Below are 19,079 nucleotides of genomic sequence, written 5' to 3' on the forward strand. Positions count from 1 at the left end.
TAAAAAGAATAGGGTTAGTTAAATCTTTTTCCCCTTTTTACATGGACATTTCTACATCTACACATGCATGGCATATACAGTCAAATAGTATCAAGAGTTACCAACAGATAGGACGAAGCACCCGATAAAGCACACACATGGACATTCCTCGTTTTTTTCCCTTACCCTTCACATAGACCCTGGGTCCAAGCTTGACAAGAACTTGGTCTGAACTGCTAAGCATTGATCTCAAAAGTGAAAATGGAAACAGACTGAATAGTGTAATGATACCGACACTGTAAGCTAGATATCCTTGTTCGATTTCAGGCCAAGTTACTCTTTTACACTCGGAATTTCATTGAATTTTCACAATGGAGAATATAGCATAATAGAAAATCGGCCCTGCTTTTCCCCTGGTGTTACCTTTTCTTTTTATTTCCGTCTATCTGATGAAACTTCTTATCAAAAGTACTTTGACGGGGATCAAGAAGGCTTGGTGCTGACGTCCCCATTAAACTAACCAATCAATAAGTCGAAAATGCTTATAGTTTTTTTTGTGTGTGTGTGTGTGTGTGTGTGTATGTGTGTGTGTGTGTGTGTGTACGTAGCTGTTTTAACTATTTTCTTGTAAGTAATTCATTACATGTAAAAGAAAACGTAATTTCAATTTTGTCGATCTGTCGTTGTGTTACCTAGATGAAATCAAGTGCAGCTGTTTTGCGGATATTGGCTGGGGATGCGTGAGGTAACACACTTTTGATTCACATATTCAGCAGCAAAAGTTAAGTATACTGTCAAACTAGTATTAATAAATAGACGCCAGAGGGAGCTGCGACCGTAGTACAGACTGATCAATTTAGCATTTACATGGAGACTGAATGATCTTGTGAAATAAGATTCGTTGTTCTTTGCAGGGCTGAAGAGGATTTGAAGAAACATATAGTAATATCTCACAATTGGAATGAATTCTGCAAACACCTTGACAACAAGAATATCATTATGTCTCCATTCTGTGGGGAAATACCGTGTGAAGAAAACATCAAGAAGGACAGTGCCAGGTATGTTCCTAAATATAAAATCTATTAAATAAGTAAAAACATTTCGCTTCTAATATATTTGCTGTGGTACCAAAAGTCCCTGACGAGATGATGTTTATAGTTTTTGTGATAGCTTAATATAAAAGAAAAACCTGTTATTATTATTATTATTATTATTATTATTATTATTATTATTATTATTATTATTATTATTATTTCAGTTGAATAAGTAATACCGAAAATTTGTAGTTAATGAGTTGTCTCATTCAGCAGTAGAAAATAATGCATTAAACTCCCAGTTAGAATTAAATTTACTTTCTTAAATTAAATGGTATATGTTTAACACGTTCAATGCGGAGGATGCCGATCGGTGTCTGATATATTTCACTAATTCTGCGGATGCTGATTGGCGCTTTGTGCTTTTGGCAATCATTATTCCGCCAATATTCTTAGCACGTGGCATCAAAAATTGATGGCATATGCGACGGACGCCCCTGAGCGTCCGTTCATGAATTTTCATCACACACATATATATTTGTTATAAAACCAATATATCTTTTTAAAACAATGTAAAAGTATTAAAATACAACAAAATATTAGCATATGAGAAGAGATCTGTGATTAACATCAGCGGCGAAAGTACTAATGATTAGTTTGGTACGCGGCTGGATTCTTTTTAATGAAGCAATGTATTTTTGACGTATTACGATCTTATTCCCGAAATACATTAGTAAAAGTCATACGTTCGTAATTATTAGTAGCTACTATCGTCTTCTAATTAACCCCCTTGTGATTCATATATTTTGTTTAGACAGTTCCGAATTCCGGAAATGGGCCTCGAACTTACATGTATGTTCTTAAGTTCTTTTATCATATATCATGTTGGTGGCCATGGACGTACACAAAGGATGGGTCATAGGGGTCCGGAACCTGCTCCCCAAAATGCCGACTTTCCTGTAAATTTAGTCTAATTTTAAGAGTAATTGTACAAATTTTATTTTAACAAAAGAGACACTGACCAAAGCTTAATACTTTACTCTCTCTTTTGTTAAAACAATTAATCCAAAGCCATGAATAGTCTTACTACAAATTTTATTTTAACAAAAGAGACACTGACCAAAGCTTAATACGTTACTTTATTTTAAATTATAATTTGTTACTGTTTCGGATATCTAGCATATCCTTCTTCAGACACGATCGAAATTAATGAAAATACAGACATATATATAAATGTTGTTATAACAGAGTTTAAATTCTTTTGTTATATATAAATGTTGTTATTTATAAGGAAATTGGTCAGTGTCTCTTTTGTTAAAACAATTAATCCAAAGCCATGAATAGTCTTACTATACAAATTTTAATATAATTTATCCTTATATTGAATTTGGACTCCCCTCCTCCACCCCACCCCAAAAAATTAGACCCCTCCCAAATGATTTTCTGCGAATATGTTTAGTGGTGGTTACCCGCAGTATCAAAAAATTCCATTCTTGTACCTGGCGACGAAGCTAATAGTTACGATAATGCTTTTCATCTTATATAAGTTTCTTAATTCAGAAAGGACTTGATAAATTTAACGAATGAATTGTTGATAGTTTTATCATAATCTCAGGAGTGAAATTGTGTTTATGGCGTCACATAAAATTCGGTATGGCGGATACTAAAATCTACGTTGGTAGAACGCAGCAATCAAATGTTAATAAAACATGGATAAGTTCGGAGACAGGATTTCAAAAACACATGTATTTTATGGGGGTTTATTATGGCATAAAGAAAGAATGAAACGAATATAAAATAATTTCATTAAGAATATTTCGTGAATACTGTCGAAGAAATATAATTTTTACTTTTTTTTTTTTTTTTTAAGTAATTTCTTGTGTATATCAACTTATTTATCGCAGTCTATAATTTGAAAACAACCGAAACTTATGAGGCTAAGTCAAGTGAATAAACGATGAATCAAGTGAAGTTTTTTCTTGTTCACAAACACTTGTCTTAATATTCGTACTACTACTCTCGATCGCTCGTTTTTACCCCAGTATTCACTCATAATCTCCATTTTTGCAATAACAAATTAAGGAATTGCTATATCGTCTTGATCATTGCGCATGCATTAGTTAAAACGAAAATCCTTACTCACATAATTCCAAATAAATCAGCACAAGACAAAATTTATTACACCGTTTTGGAAATTAATTTGCTACACTTCGTACATATAGTTGAAAGAGGGTTTCGTTGTTACATTAACCGTAAGGGATCTATTTTGAATTACTATAAACTACAGGATGTCAGAGAGGTCTCCGTATTCCTAGGTTTTGAGTATCACAAAGAGCAATGTTACTGCACCCGGGATTTTTCGAGCCATTTCAGTGGGGATGAACATGGAGAACCACGCCTAATCTAGCTGCCTGGAAATGGTCATTAACGAAATCTCGCACCTGAAGAGCAAAATGGGCTAGGGCTCTATCCTGCTGTACGTACACATCATCCATGATATCCTTCTTTTGCAGCTGAGGTATTAACCACATTTGCAACATTTGTAAATAAGGATGTTCATTCACATGTCAAAAAAAAAAAAAAAAAAAAAAAAAAGAACAAGTATCGTGATGTCATCTCGGCCCATATCATAACATGATTCGGATTCTTTCCAACTTTAGTACATATTGAGGATTTTCCTACATCAGAAAACACATTATCTCTATATGAACTGCTGATCTGAAAATAGTACTTGTGAACGAAACAGTGTTTGGAAATTTGTCAAGAAAGCACGATAACCTGTTGCAACACTGTTCTATGTCATTTTCAGATACTTCTCTTGCAAACATTGATCTAAATGCTTTCACATTCAAACTGTTTTTAAATATGGTCATTGTTGAGCGCGATATGTTCAGTTCGGTTGCTCTTTTGAAAAACATTTAATTGGAGACATCAAATTGACTGACCGACGGCAGCACATGTTTTCCTCACTCGTCTTCTTACGTCCACTAGGCGGCCTGTTTCTGACATCCTGAAGCTAACGTATGTTTCTCCCAATCAAGCAGGATTGCTTCACGAGGTGGGTCTTCGCCAAAGCGATCTCTAAACGCAGTCATTATCTGTGTCATTGTTTGCCCTTAACTTGCTCTTAATTCGACCTCAGTCGTTCACACATCCACACACATCGCACTAATTGTTCCTCAACTGTAAAACTGCAACCACCCACATCAGCCATGGCTTCATAAATGAAATATGCTCCACATGACCTTGAACGCCCTGGATACTAGACAGTGCTGGAGGTGACTATAAAAGCAGTGTTAACAATACTACAACTGAATACACTGACATTGTTATCTGTGATACTCAACCTAGGAGTACAGGGACTTCTTGGACAACCGGTAAATATTGCCATGAATTTGCTTACTATACTTCGTTTTTAGGGCTCTTTTAAATATAATTGTATGACTAGCATATGAGTAGCCGCTAGCTGAAGTGTGATCCCATTTTATAAACGTTTCTTCCGTTCCTTCGGAATAAGTTCATTAATTTGGTAACTTTTCTGTGAAATGAAAGAAAAAAAACTAGTTTTTGTAAGCTGCTATAATTGCTTCTTTATTTTATAATTTTTATAAAAGAAAATATTAGAGGTAGATATAAATTGTTGCAGCCATCACGTGTTTTGAACATTTTTGACTTCGTTAATGAATTTTTGTAGTGATAGTGTTAATTAGGACTTACATACTGATACCATATTGGATTCATTAATTTTATATGAAGAAGTATTTTTCTTTTCTTCGGTTAAATATATAATCATTTTGAAAGGATTTTTTAGATGTATTTTTTGTATATGATTACTTTATTATCTAGGACTTTCTAAAAATCGGTCCAGTTTTTATATAAATTAAAGATTATATATATTGTGTAAGATTTATAAATATTGATTTTATTCTTTATTTGCTAACAGTTTAGTTGGTTGGATTGGAGTTTAACGTCACTTCAGGCATTGAATAATATATGAGACGTTGCTCTTTATCTGAACGCGGAATTCATGTGCTGACTATAGCTACGTTGAATTATCTTACGAATTACGGTGTAAATTTCTATATTTCAAATTCGGGATTATATATATATATATATATATATATATATATATATATATATATATATATATATATATATATATATATATATATATATATATATATATATATATATAATGCATTTCTAAAATTAGGTATAAATATTTTATTGTACTTACGAGAAGTTCCTTTCCTTGAAGTTTTCCCGGTTTTGAAGCAAACTAAAATAACGTTGAATGTATAACAATTTATCAAAAATCTTAGGGATGAGTGTGTACAAAAAAGAAAGAAAAACGCCATATCATCCATGGTTATAGGATAGTCATGTAATAATCTATCTATTAAAATGCTAGGTTTATATGTTTGTGAAAGTTTATATGTTTGTGGCCAATCCTTTCGCCAGTGAGTTCTCGGGAACCATAGCTCTAGAAAGATGTCATTTTCACTGATCGATTGCAAATTTTGTATAGGTTGTTCAGTTCTAATTAGTTCTAATTGAATATTTGAAAAATTGTTATTTCTGTATTACATTTTTTTAGGGGTACACTGGAACTGTTGAAATTTTAAAAAAGTAAAGCATCATATCCAGAGAGTTATACATTCCAACACCACACATTTGTATACGGGGTTAGTATATCTCCGGCCAAATGATAATGAAAAATGAAGGATAACCATTTCTCCAGTCTAAGATGAATCTTTATTGTTTAGGGTTATTTGCCCAATGAACACCATATATCACTGACGTTATAATTAATTGTGTGTGTAATGTATTTGCTCATTACATACTGCATGCAAGAAGAAAGAAAACACTGATCATATAGGATCCAATCTGAAGTAACTCAAATGTTGCAAACGGTGCGAGATATTGAAAAAATAATCCCAAAAATCTCCTTTTTATGATACCCCTTGCCGATTTCTTTCAAGACGTCTTTCACTTGTGTCTGTAGAGGAACATGTATAGATGTTGTGAGAAATGACAAGGAGATTCATGCTCATGTGTGAATGATGCGCTGTGTGGAGAGTGCAGGTTCAGCTAGTTCATTGATAATTTCGTTAGTGTCATTCTTATTAGTAATATTATTAGCAATATGTGTAAATAAATTCTAATTATTTTTTATTTTAGAGATGATGCGGAAGTTGATCCAGGAGCACCTGCAATGGGAGCTAAAGGGCTATGTATCCCGTTCGATCAACCAGCCAAACTGAAACCAACTGATACATGCATCTATCCTAAATGTAACAGGCCACCGAAATTCTACACGTTGTTTGGTAGAAGTTACTAAATCTCGACTCCATTTTAAAGTCATTGATTGTAAAATTGTACTACCAGGGCAAACGTTTTGTAACAACTTCGCATCATGTAATTCGGAATTTTGTATGTTATGGTTACGTGTAATAGTTAGAAAATATGAAGGAAATGCTCGTGTCGAGATGTTTAAAAGTTACTTTTGTAATTGTGTAATATGATATGCAATCATGACAGTATAAATTTTATGCTGGACATTTTATTCGTTTTATTTCCTGATGTCTCTAAAACATTCTCACCTTAACTGTTTTATCATCATTTCAAGTTTTGCCTTTAAAAACTTATGAAAGAAGGTGAGTATCAGTTTATTAATTCTTCAATATGTTGATGCGTAATTATTAAGTTACTTTGTGTACTGAATGTTCCTTCAAAGGCAAGAATGACGAAATCATGATATTAAAAAACGTAAAAAATTTTATTAGGTAGTTTGAGTGAAGTGGTTAATTTCTTTAACATATTAAATGCCACACTGGCAAAAAAAAAAAAAAAAAGAAAAGAAAAAAAAAAGAAAAAAAAGATGTTTTATTACGAAAATAGAGTAAGAACTTCGAGAACAAACCGATTAGATATACGTTACAACATGGTAACGTGAATCACCTGCGCACCACGAGATAAAGATGCATGTGAGTTACATGCTTCACGAGACCTCGGGCTTAACATTAGCATGAGTTAAATTATGCTCAAATGGAAGTTGTTCTATATTTGCTATGAAAAGAGACCATACAAAATCAGTCAAACCTTAGAATTAAAACCAGCTTGAATTTTTGGAGAAATAATGCAGTCTCTCTATAATCCCCCAAAAAGTAAGTACTGCACACATCAGCTCTTCCCGAATATTTTATAGCGCTCGCTTGTGCGCCTTCGATACTGAAATTGTTCTTCCCTGCTTCTGCGCTTTCCGTTGAGTGACGAAGAAAATCCTCACGTGAAACATCGTATTCCAAGAAGGTTTACAACACTGGCTAACACACATGTATAAATTGTTGCGTATGTTAGATGTCGCTTCGTTCTATTGACTTCTATGGATAAGCTTTTTTCGGTTATTTCTTCTCCGTGGATCCACTTATTTCAAATTTGATTTTTCCAGTGATCTGATTATCCAAACCTTGTTCAAGATCCTTTAAGCATCAGGGATGTGTTGCATTTATTGGCGATAATGCAACTCTGCTTTCTTGAATACACCTAAAAGTCACTTATTTTCTTTTCTTGACATACGATAGAAAACAATATAAACTTAGACATTGTGTGTTTATTTTTTATTATCATTGGAAATAAAACTTCGCCATTACATTGAAAAATAGTACATTAAAACATTAAAATCGTATAGTAAATATTCACATATGAAAGTTTGTGATATTTGTATTTTCATTAGTTCTGAGATCATGCAGGTACTTGTCTTATTAGTTTAGCAAAATTTGTATTGTGTAATTTAGTGTTCGATCTAGTGCCAGAAGTTTACTTGCAATTTGACCTCTGATTTGAAAACGTAATTACTGTCTTCTGTTTGTATGAACGTGTATTCTTAACATCTAATCTTCAGTAATACGTGCTTCGTTATAAGCAGTTAGAATTGTTGGAGTCAGAAGTACTATATTTTTCTAGTTTCCAATTTTCGATCGGAAATTAAGAAGAAAAAAAAGTATATCACTGAAAATGTATTCTGCACAATGGAGGTTTTGATAGCTTAATAATATTACAGTAATAGATGTATCCATCGTAGATATTTTACAAAAACTCTTATCTGTGCTGAGTAACACCTTCTTGGCAGTATTTTTTACCATCAGAAGATGATCTACAACAGAGATCCCCAAAGAAACAGTCACCGGCTGTTCTGCATTTCCTGTTAAAACTAGGATTTGGCGCTGTCTGTGGACAAACGCGTCGATCCAAAGAAGGACCTGAAAATGAAGAGATATTAATTATTATTAGTCATTGTTAAAACTAACACATATTCTTTTATTATATTGCTTCATACCTATTTTGGACAAATCCACACTGATGACCGTACTGCAGGATTAAACTTAATGTACGATCGAAGTACAATAAATTCTCAATAATTTGGAATAAAGTAGGCGAGACCTGCTCGAGTCCTACAAAATATCCATCGTTATCAGAGAGAAATCCTAATGTGCTCAAGAAATTAACACTGGTCACAAGTCTGTACAGTAGCTCTCTCTCAGATCTTGGAGCAACAGATAATAGATTGTTAGAGTTAACTCACTTTTCAGTACCAAAGCAATACGAAACATACCTCCAGGTTAGGTCTACGTGTATTCACACATCTGACCCGTTTAACAAAATTTATGATTAAAGTATAAATACTAGAATAGTAAATACTAGTTAAATACTAGTGCTGTTACTTCTAGTATGTATCTTGAGTTGATGCGATTCAAATGTCGAATTCTTCATCTGGTGGAAAACCACCTTATGTAACGCAACCAATGGATGGAACGAGGTCACACATACAACGACAAACCAACTCTGTACATGCTTAGAAAACAGGTTGGGGTGCCCAGTCAGGAGGCAATGTGTTGTTGAACAGAGTTGTGTAAAAGTACACTATAGAGAATACACAATTGCGAGTTGATTGTTCTTTACTAGTTCAGACTGAAATATTCTGCGCATTTAGCCACGAAAACATAAACACTGCATTTGGGTGGAAAATTGAGTTCTTGTTTGCCACATAAATTGATACGCCAGACAAGAAGGATCACTGTCGCGAGCGTACAGAGTAATTGTGAATATTTCCTGTATCTTTCATTTGAGATGAAAAATGATCTACGACTATCGTAAATGGTGAGAACAGTGGATCGTAATCTACGTACATCCAAGACTGTTTCCAAAACCACCGTTCATCCGCAGAAGGTATTGTTGAGATAAAATTAAATATTTTTTTTTTAGTTTAACCGTACTACGATTATAGGGATGGGATGCAAGAGTACAAAAACTAGCTTTTTTTTAAAATTTTTTTCGCGGCTTTTTTGTCCGAAAAATTTTGGGCTTTTAGTTTAGTGGATAAATATTTCAAGTTCAGTAGAGATATAGGCCTATTAAAATGCGATCCATTTGGTTTTCCCATTATAACACACACACAAAACACATAATTACTGCATTCTGAAGAGATTTTTTAAACGGTCATTCCATTGGACAGAAAGAGGATATCGGTGGACACAATTTCCAACGAATTGTTTTTAGATCTATTAGATTAACTTTCAACGTTAAAAATGTTTTACTAAAGAATTTGATAATGTTAGCAAAAACTGTTGTCATCTTTCACGAAAATGCACGCCCAAAAGACGGCGCAGACGCTTCATGAGTTGCAGTATGAGACCGTCACCCAACGACTATCACTTCCGGTATTTCGATTACTTCTTGACAGGAAAGAACTTCTTTACTGGTGTACTGGTGACCAGACAATTCAACGTGTGATTGAGGACTTCTTCCTATCGAAAATCTCAAAGAGTTCTTTCGTCATGGAATCCAATCCTTGGCTGAGCGAATGTGAAAATGTAGCTGCAGTCTGAAACTACTTTGACTAACCAGATATTGTTGTTTTCGATTATGATTATTATTATTATTTTATCCTTGAAAGTAACGAACATCCTTGAACATTTCAATTGCACCAACCCAATGTATACTGGTGGAAATGCATTTAGGAACACCTAGTAGAAATTCACGATTCCGGTCGAAACTTGTTTACAAGGAGATATAATAGTAGGTGATAGTGATCCTACCATGACGCCCAAGGCCATCTTTGACACGTTAAAAAGAATGCAACTTAGCAGCACATGTAATCACTCCAAGTGGTCGTACAAGCAGTTGTCTTATAAATGCTGAACATCTGTCTACGTAATTAGTATTCTATTATCACCGTTGCTTTGCGAAGATCGTTGCTAGAGTCTGGCTGGTACTCAGGCACCGTCGCACATGTACTGAGTACCTACCAGATCAAGTTAGAAGGTGTGTGCTGAGTAGAACACGTTACATTACTCTTGATACTGTCGTGATGCACATATTTACCTGCTAGCAGATAATGTCGCAGAGCGTCCAGATAATGTCAAAAGGCAGGATTGATGACGTTACAAATGTAATCCGCACCAGTTATACTCTGTATGAAGGTCAGAGGCGGACAGAATATTTACTTTTTCCGGTACACTTACATGTTCACAGACAAGCGCACGCCCGGCACCGAAATGACACTCGGCGATGAGCAGCTGTAAAGAGAATAGTGCGGGAATGTACACAGGTCTCCAACAATTCATTGTTTAGTGATAATGTGTTCATGCAGTGGCCTAAATGATCTTTCTGTCCAGGCACTCTGAGTCGTCGGAAGACGGGGAGGAAACATATGTTGTGAGATCATGTCCTGATGAACATTACGATCAGCCTGCTCTCTACGGTAAGCTGATGCTTACCAATTACCTTTCGAAAAATAGCGAATCAGTTATTAATAACAGATTTATTTATGGTGGTTCATTCTAGACGTATTTCTTTTATTCTTTTTGGCCCATATGCACATTCTAATTTTGTAGTTAACTACCTTTTGATAATGAGCTACAAGTGTTTCCCTCGGAGCAAAAGATATTTTGAGAAAATCTTAAGCGAATTCATATCTCAACACCTCCGCTACCTTTCGACAAGTAGTCAGATGCCAATAGTTGACAATTGAGATAGTTAACTTTAACCTTGAGAATTTTCCGCAGTTACTAAAAGGAGCCGATATAGCTAATGGTTTTACCAAAACAGACAGCGTAAACAAATACGTACAACCATTTCCTGAATTCCTGTACCTGTTTTTTCTCATTCACATCTTCCTTCACCACCCCTTTATCAGGGTAGTGTTCTGACCATTGACCTCCAAGGACAAATCGTGTGAATCCATGTTTCTTTGTCTCCAGTCAGAAATACAGAACATCTGTCTCACATAAGAATACGAAAGAATTAAGAAAAATAACAAAACGGTATTTTGCGTGGCCAAGATACACAGGTAAACCTATCATTATCATCATAGGGTAAACATTGCTTCAATGCTTCCAACTTCCAAGATACACAGGTGACCAACTTACAGAGTAATAAGTAGCGAATGTCTTATGGGAAAATGCATGTTCAAGACGAACCAGGTCAAAATGAGCAGGTGGCCAAGTTCTCAGGTTTTACTGTATGGTGATTTGTTGTCTTGTGCTGTGAATTTCTTCCGAATGAGATGATATATACTGAGAGTACTTAAATATGTTTTTATCATTGTTATATACAACTGAGGGAATTTTTATTTTCATTAGTTTTAAACTAATACAACAAAATGTTCTTGAAACAGGCCCCAGGAATCGAGTCCGTATCTTCGGCACCAAGTAAGAAAACAACAACCCCTTTAAGTTTGAAAGCAATTGACTTACTGTGAGTATCCTCTGGTGATTGTTCTTCCTCGAAAGTCCCTTCCTCACAGATCTTCTTACCAGGAGGACCACAACATAAATATCCGAAAAAGCAATCATCCCGGGAGTTACATCTTTTAGTGAAGACAGAAGGGAAAGATGATCTCGTAGGACATTTTCGCACACGTTCTTTGGTAACTGAAACGGAAAAATAAATAAATTTAAAAAAAAATATTAGACCTACTTTTAATAATCCATGGTCCTATGTAATAAAGACCACTGGACTGAAAAATATTATGAAAGTATATGTAATTTCTGATATACGTACAACAATAAACAATGAATGAGCTTAATTAAAATAAGTTACAGCTTTCCTATTGGTGTACTGGCTGTTCACATGTAACTAAATGGTTAGCTCTCTCGGTCTCAATTTTGGCTTCATTTATGAAATAGAATTTTCCTTATTGTTTGCGAGGAAATGGATGATCAATTAATTTAATCATTTCCGGTGACAATGAAAGTATTAAGGTTCCAAAAGTTCTAAACCTAGTGCCTACTAAGTAAAGAACATATGCTGGTAGTATATGATTCACGTTTATTGTCAGTAGTACGTTACCTTGCGTTTGATCTACTTATTCTGGGTAATTTAGACGAAAACTTTAACTTTTCGTTTTATTATGGTTTCATATCATTACAAAAAATAATAATAATTGTAAGTTCCATATGTAGAAAATTTCTTTAAAATCAACCGAATACTTGATCTATTCATTGAGGAGCTAGTAAATTATGAGGTAGCGAACTCGGTCTAGAAAGTTCGATTTTACATTGATGTGAGTCGATACATGCTGACATTGCGATACTCAAAAGAAAAACGGCCTTTTGGCTATGTCGTCAAGGCCTTCAGGCCAAGGCCTAGAGTTCAGTTGCAGTTTAGAGTACATCTTCTGAATTATAATCTTCAGTTATGTACTTTAGTCCTGATTCAAACATTTTTTTTTCTTGATCTACCCATAACAGTGTTTTTTCATAAAGTACTTGATATTTGCAAATATCTTTGCAACTAGTGAGATTTCAGGAGGACCCAGGAAATTTTCTGGGAGCTACAAAATTCTCTCCTGGGCATTTCTCCAATTGTGGTCAACCCGAATTACCAGTGCTTCTTTCATTTTCTGTTTATTCAGAGCACTCCAGGGAAAATTGTCTGAAATCATCATTACCTGCAATAACCCATAGTTATATATATATATATATATATATATATATATATATATATATATATATATATATGTATATATATATTTCTTTTAACAAAGTTAGACATAATTAACACGTTCAAAACAATTTCTGATCTCCGCGTTTTCTTTAGCTCAGAAGAAACAGAATATTTGAGACTTCATTTCTATAATGTACTATGCATTGTTGAAGTAAGTGATCTTCCTTCTCACTAATTTGATAACCCCCATGACTATACGAGTAGCTCTCAAGCACGCATTATTATCTTAAACAAAACGCATATTTATATCTTACAAAAGAAAAAGTCGAAATTATTCTACTAAATTTTATGAGAAATATTTGCAACCTATGAGGATTAATCGCTTATTATTGACCCATGCTTCATCGGTAAAGAACATTGGAAATGTTTAGAAAAAATTACATTTTTTTCCATTGCAACCTATGAGGATTAATCGCTTATTATTGACCCATGCTTCATCGGTAAAGAACATTGGAAATGTTTAGAAAAAATTACATTTTTTTCCATACGTAAATTTGCCAGAACGACATGTCACCGTGTCCTTCATTGCCATCTACACATGAAAATAAAAAAAAAAAAAAAAAAAAATTGCATTGAACAGACGGAGAAGAGGCTTGTTGCCTCGTTCATTCACAGAATTAAAATTGTTGTGATATGTGGGCTATCGGCTTTTATAGCCGAGATCTAGATATATATAGGAGAATTGGTTTTTGTTAACCTCACCTTTTGGATCTATATAAGGGTCCTCGCTGTAAGGTGAAATTTTTAACTGACTTAACCTATGTTTTTAAAATACTTAGATTGATTTCCTCTAAAAGTGCTTCTTCCAATTTGAGGGAGACACTGAATAGGATTAGGCCAGGAATTTGATATAGTAAATCAAATCCTTTTGAAATTTAAGGATGATAGAGGGCGCTCTTAATTAGAGCTAACCCTCTTATTTTCCGCAGGCCATTCTATTTAAAGAATTTTAGGAAACCTTAGAGAGCCAAAAACGTAGAGACCATCTTAGCGAAATTAGAGACAAGGTTACCCAGTTGGTACCTCTCAAGTATTTTTTTTTCTATAGGAACATTTCATTAGATTCTCAATTTCCTTGAATAAAATGAATTTAAGAGGAAAATAGCAGTTATAATTTTATAATTATATTAATCTAAAGTTTTAGGAAAACATATAGATTTAGGTATTAGTATTTATGTTAATATCATAAGTAATTACCCTAGACGTTACTTATCTTAGACAAATAACTATTATAATTATTCAATCCGAATCTGAATATATAATTATTATGTATTCATATTTTTAACACTTTGTCTGCCATGGGGGTCATCTGGGACCGGCACAGAGCTTTTCGCTCAAGCCGCATCGGTCATATGTGACCGGCGTTTGAAGGTTTCATTTTGGATACATGTGTAAGGCCGGTGGTCATAGTTGTAGATTTATTTTTCGTTCAGGTTGACCGGCCGGGCGTGGAGGACTTTATCACGCATGGCTCGGAGAAATAATAATAATAATAAAAACTAGGTACTTTTTAAGCTGAGAACTTAAAATAACTGCGTTCAAAATAACCGATGCTCAATTTTCAAAATGATTATAACAGTCCTCCATATTAATGCAAGCACAACTCTATAACTCATGCCGTGAACGGCAAAATTTCAAAATTAGGGATGGCGGTTAAAGTGTTTTAATCAAAATGCAAGTTCATTCTTTGCTTTTGTATCAGATCATTTTGAACGCAGAAACTGAGAGTTATCGTTTATTACGTATAATCTCTGGTAAATAGAAAGGCCAGTAAGAAGAGGAGACAAGCAGTTCGCATTATAAAGAATTATATGGTACGACGTGTCCTAACCGCTAACTCGTGCCAGATTGGTCAGATTTTCAAATTAGTCAATGCACCTCGCTTATTCTCGTATTAGCAACTACATATTTATTATTTAAAGGAAAGGAGTATATCAATGAACCGATAAAAAATATTTAAGAAGTACTAGTTAAGATCATATATGAGTTTAGTCTAAATCTTGTAGATTGAGGGAAATATTTATAGTAGCTTACAACCACACAAGTACCATCTGGCAGAGAGTCTAGAAAATATTCAGCCTCCTTAACATATAGCATGAGATCGAAGAACAGGAGCACATACATCTAGAACAGAACTACTAAAAAGAAGTGGAAGCGTAGCGATTACGTCATTGTCTTCGCAACTAGAATTGCGAACGAGGAGACTAATAACCAGAGCATTTTGTAACTGATAAAAGGGTCACGTCATATATTTTGTTGGATTCTCTAGTAGTACCTCCATTTTTGTTAATAACGTAAGAGTTGTATGTATATGAACTTATGAACATAATTGAATGAACTGTGTAAAATTATTGCTTTAATATTTTGAACAATATATAAAAAGCATAAAATTAAACTTATACTTTCTATTAAAATTTGCTCCTTTATAATTAAGTTATTACCATCTGCAACTTGTTTTGGTATCCCCAACAAGCATAGTTTTTCTCCAGTTTCCACAGGACAACAGAGATATCCAAAACTGCAATCCGAACGCTTCTGGCATTTCCAGTTGAAGAAGGAATATAGTGAAGATGACTTTGGACACGTCAGTTCGTTGAAGAAGTTGGCTATAAGTTTAAAGAATCAATATTAGAAACATTTCAGTAATATTAAATAAGACACCAGTAAAATTTGAAGAAACTACAACCTACCCCATGTCGTAAGCGTCGGTGGAGCACCAATGGGCAACTGGCGACATCTCGCCAAAAATTGGCGGACTCGCAGCGACGATCCACGGTGGTCCCACTTTCGTTTCGAAAATTATACCACCAGCGGCAGAGACGCGACGAAACGCCAATGAACCACAAAATTACTCTCCCAAAATATGTTAAATCGCTTATACAGAGGTTGTTCAGCCTACGTTTGGCCGATTTCGTTCCTTCCCCCTCCCGGGCAGAATGAACTCACCCGACCTGGCTCGTGGCGTCCTGCAGTGTTGTGCAGTGGCTTCCTGGGAACGGAGTTGTTTTTCCGCGCGGACGACAATAACGCACAAAACAGGACCATTGTTAAATTTGTTTCCAAGTGTGTAGATTTCCGCTCTGTGACCAAAATGCCGCCAAAAACTAAGCCGGTTTTGGAAATGCTATGTTGCGGCTTCTTAAGACGCCCACTTTAGTGTTCCTGTCATTAGAAAACAGTGCAATAAGAATGGTTGCAACATCGGTTTAAGTGGAATAAAAAATATTATTAAAAAGTACGAGGGCAACGAAGCTCCACCATTTAGATCACCAACGAAGTTGTCTAAGAAGCGGGAATGCACCAAAGCCACTCCACCATGCAGAGGAAACTTCGCAAAATGGCAATGCAAGAAAATCCCCCAACAAAAAGGTGTATGGCTAATCGTCTTGACGTGTCTTTGGGGACTGTAAGCCGGACGTTACACCATCAACTCAAGCTGGAAAAAAATCATGAATGCTCGCGGCCATCTTCTCACGGATGCCCACCAAAAGGAACGAAAGTGTAACGCCCGGAAGCTGTACGAACGGCATCTGGCAAAACAAAGGTGGATGTACGTTGTAACGCTCAATGAAGCATGGGTTTACCTTTCCGACTGCGAGCTATCATGTACCGAGACAAAGGCGCCAAGAACTTCAGAAGGTGGGTCCGTGTCTGTAAAGAATCTTTCCCAAAAGGGTTCATGGTCGTTACTGGCTACTGTTATCGAAGTAAACTGAAGATTCGTAGGGTAACGAAGAACTGCAAAATAAATTCGCAGTATTTTCAGGAGCAGATCATGCGGCCGATCTACGAGCATGAGATTCCAACAATGTACGGAAATGACGCCAATCTGGTACGGATTCACATGGACAAGGCCTCATCACATACCTCACGATTGTCCCTCGCATTCTACAAGGAGATGGAGGTGGCAAGTGGTATACAGGTGATACCTTTCAATGAGGTACCTGTTAAATCTCCAGATGCAAGTCCTATGAACTATTGTGGATTTGGATTGCTGAAGCGGGCTTTGGGAAAACGGCGTGTGACAACTGTGGAAGGACTTTGGAAAGCTGTACAAAGGGAATGGGACAAGATTCCCCTCCCAGTTCTTCAGAGAAGCCTATTACAGTGGAAATTACGCTATCGGGCTATTGTTAGGAACCAAGGGAAACACATTGAGCTTACGGACCTGGCGCCATGTATCATTCAAAATTTTTAGGTAAGTCAAATGGCCAAATGTAGACTGAACAACCTCTGTATATATTTGTGTTAGTCCTTTTGCGATTCTCCCCTACGAATCGAAGGAGCATGGACCAAAATAAAGCCCTCGTTGCTACGCGGTAGTAACTTCAACATCCCGACTGTAGATATCTGTTTCGAGTCGACGAACCCTGCCGCCAGTGGCACGCTAGCGGCAATCTTTCGACGCGTCGCTATATCGACGATCGACATTTACCTGCAAGTGGGCCACTAGGTGTTGGCGACGTTTATGGCATGGGTTTCACGGTTCCAAATAGCCCCAGAAATGACTGTTAATGCTCGTTTAAAGCTGCCACTTACTCTGTCTTTCCAACTACGGATTACCGATAAGTTCAGAGGTAACTTGCCTGTCTGCCAAACCGTTATCCGCTAACACATTATTAGGGCGAAATAAATGGATATGTAAGTAGTTAGCGATTCTTTCTGCTGAAAATAGAGAGCGGTATTACAGAACGTTGATACATCCAGTTTAAGAAAGCGAGATGGATTAATGCAAAACTCAATAACTGTCTGTACATATTCATGTTTACGTAAAACATAGATAGAAACTTGTATCATTAGAAGTAATCTGTAAACCTATTAGGCCTCTTTTAAATTAGTTTATACGTGTTATATTAACTTCCATTTTTAATGTGTCAGGACTACCACCGGTAGCTTTAGTAGTCCACAAAATACACCATCTCATACTCATCTAAACTACTTGTGAAAGACGCAAGGATAGACTATCATTAATCAGAGCTCCCCATTATACTAAAAGAACATAAATATGTTACATAGAGATCTGTCGTGTATTTAATAGTTAGCATACGAGCCTTCGGCGTGAGAAGTCGTGGGATTCGAATCCCGCGTTCCTCGGCGGTGAAAAGGAATATGAACTTCGAATCAGTCAATGATTTTCTTTATAGTTGTCATTAACCTAAATTATACATTATGACATAATAATGAAATTCTTTGAAAATAACTTGTATTTACTATTGCACCACGTTACTTGAACAATAGGACAAGACGAACTAATGTGGTAAATTGCTTAACTTTGTTTTACCTTGACTTTTCGGTACAGCCTGGGAGCAAGTCTTCATTCCTCGAGCGTTACAACACAAGAACCCAAAATTGCAGTCCGTATGCTCTACACAATTTTTGGTAAAAAGCGTCACTTCTGGATTCTGAGGACATACCATTTCTTCTCCAAGTTGAATATCACGAAGCATACCTGTCAATTAAATATTAGAATGAACTGCCTGCTATAACAGCCTACTAAACTTATTTTAAAGGGTCCTCAATCCTCTCCGCACTTTGAAAAGAAAAAGTAATGAATACATTAAAGATAATAGAGTACTTTTTAAAAATAGAAAGTAAATGAGGTAGCATTTACAACATTATAAAATAAACCAATAATTGCTTTCATGACTTTTCTTACAAAGTCAGAAATGTACACAAGCAGTGGCGGATCCAGGCGATCCCCCCCCCCCAGAAGACGAAACTTTCTTATTTTATATATATAAATAAAACCCATCCCAGAGTTTGGAACTCTTAAAAGTAGCTCTAAGTAGAAGTATTACAACCCACCGCTACCAAAAGTCCGTCGTGGATCCGCCCTTGTACACAGGCAGTTTATGACGACACAATTGCCGGGTACAAAAGTATATAAAGTTGAAAACAAATAGCTATCAGTTCACTTAAAGAGCACTTTAGTATTTTACTAGCAATGACGTTTTATAAAGGTAACCAAAAAAGTTCTGTCGCTTTTCCACCCACCACCTTGAAGATCGATATGTCACCTAAGACGTACCTGGAAGATCAAAAATAGTTCCCATCAGT

The 19,079-nt window shown here is 35.6% G+C and overlaps 2 protein-coding genes across 2 annotated transcripts in view; one reads left to right on the plus strand and one right to left on the minus strand.

The window, feature by feature from the left end:
- The window catches only part of GluProRS (Glutamyl-prolyl-tRNA synthetase), a 121,089-nt gene extending 114,515 nt beyond the window's left edge, over positions 1–6,574 (plus strand). Inside the window, exons 29-30 of the mRNA XM_081730373.1 lie at positions 894–1,037; positions 6,195–6,574. Of these exons, the coding sequence (XP_081586499.1) occupies positions 894–1,037; positions 6,195–6,354 (304 nt within the window). The 3' untranslated portion in view covers positions 6,355–6,574. The remainder of the gene's footprint in view (positions 1–893; positions 1,038–6,194) is intronic.
- A 1,052-nt stretch (positions 6,575–7,626) lies between these two features.
- LOC145664049 (uncharacterized) overlaps positions 7,627–19,079 on the minus strand; it is a 36,735-nt gene continuing 25,282 nt past the window's right edge. Inside the window, exons 3-6 of the mRNA XM_081730374.1 lie at positions 18,304–18,471; positions 15,464–15,628; positions 11,771–11,947; positions 7,627–8,275 (exon numbers count right to left, since the gene is read on the minus strand). Coding sequence (XP_081586500.1) covers positions 8,115–8,275; positions 11,771–11,947; positions 15,464–15,628; positions 18,304–18,471 — 671 coding nt within the window. The 3' untranslated portion in view covers positions 7,627–8,114. The remainder of the gene's footprint in view (positions 8,276–11,770; positions 11,948–15,463; positions 15,629–18,303; positions 18,472–19,079) is intronic.

Source organism: Thermobia domestica, chromosome 11 (assembly GCF_964235325.1).
Source record: "Thermobia domestica chromosome 11, izTheDome1.hap1.1, whole genome shotgun sequence".
NCBI classification, from domain to species: Eukaryota; Metazoa; Arthropoda; class Insecta; order Zygentoma; family Lepismatidae; genus Thermobia; species Thermobia domestica.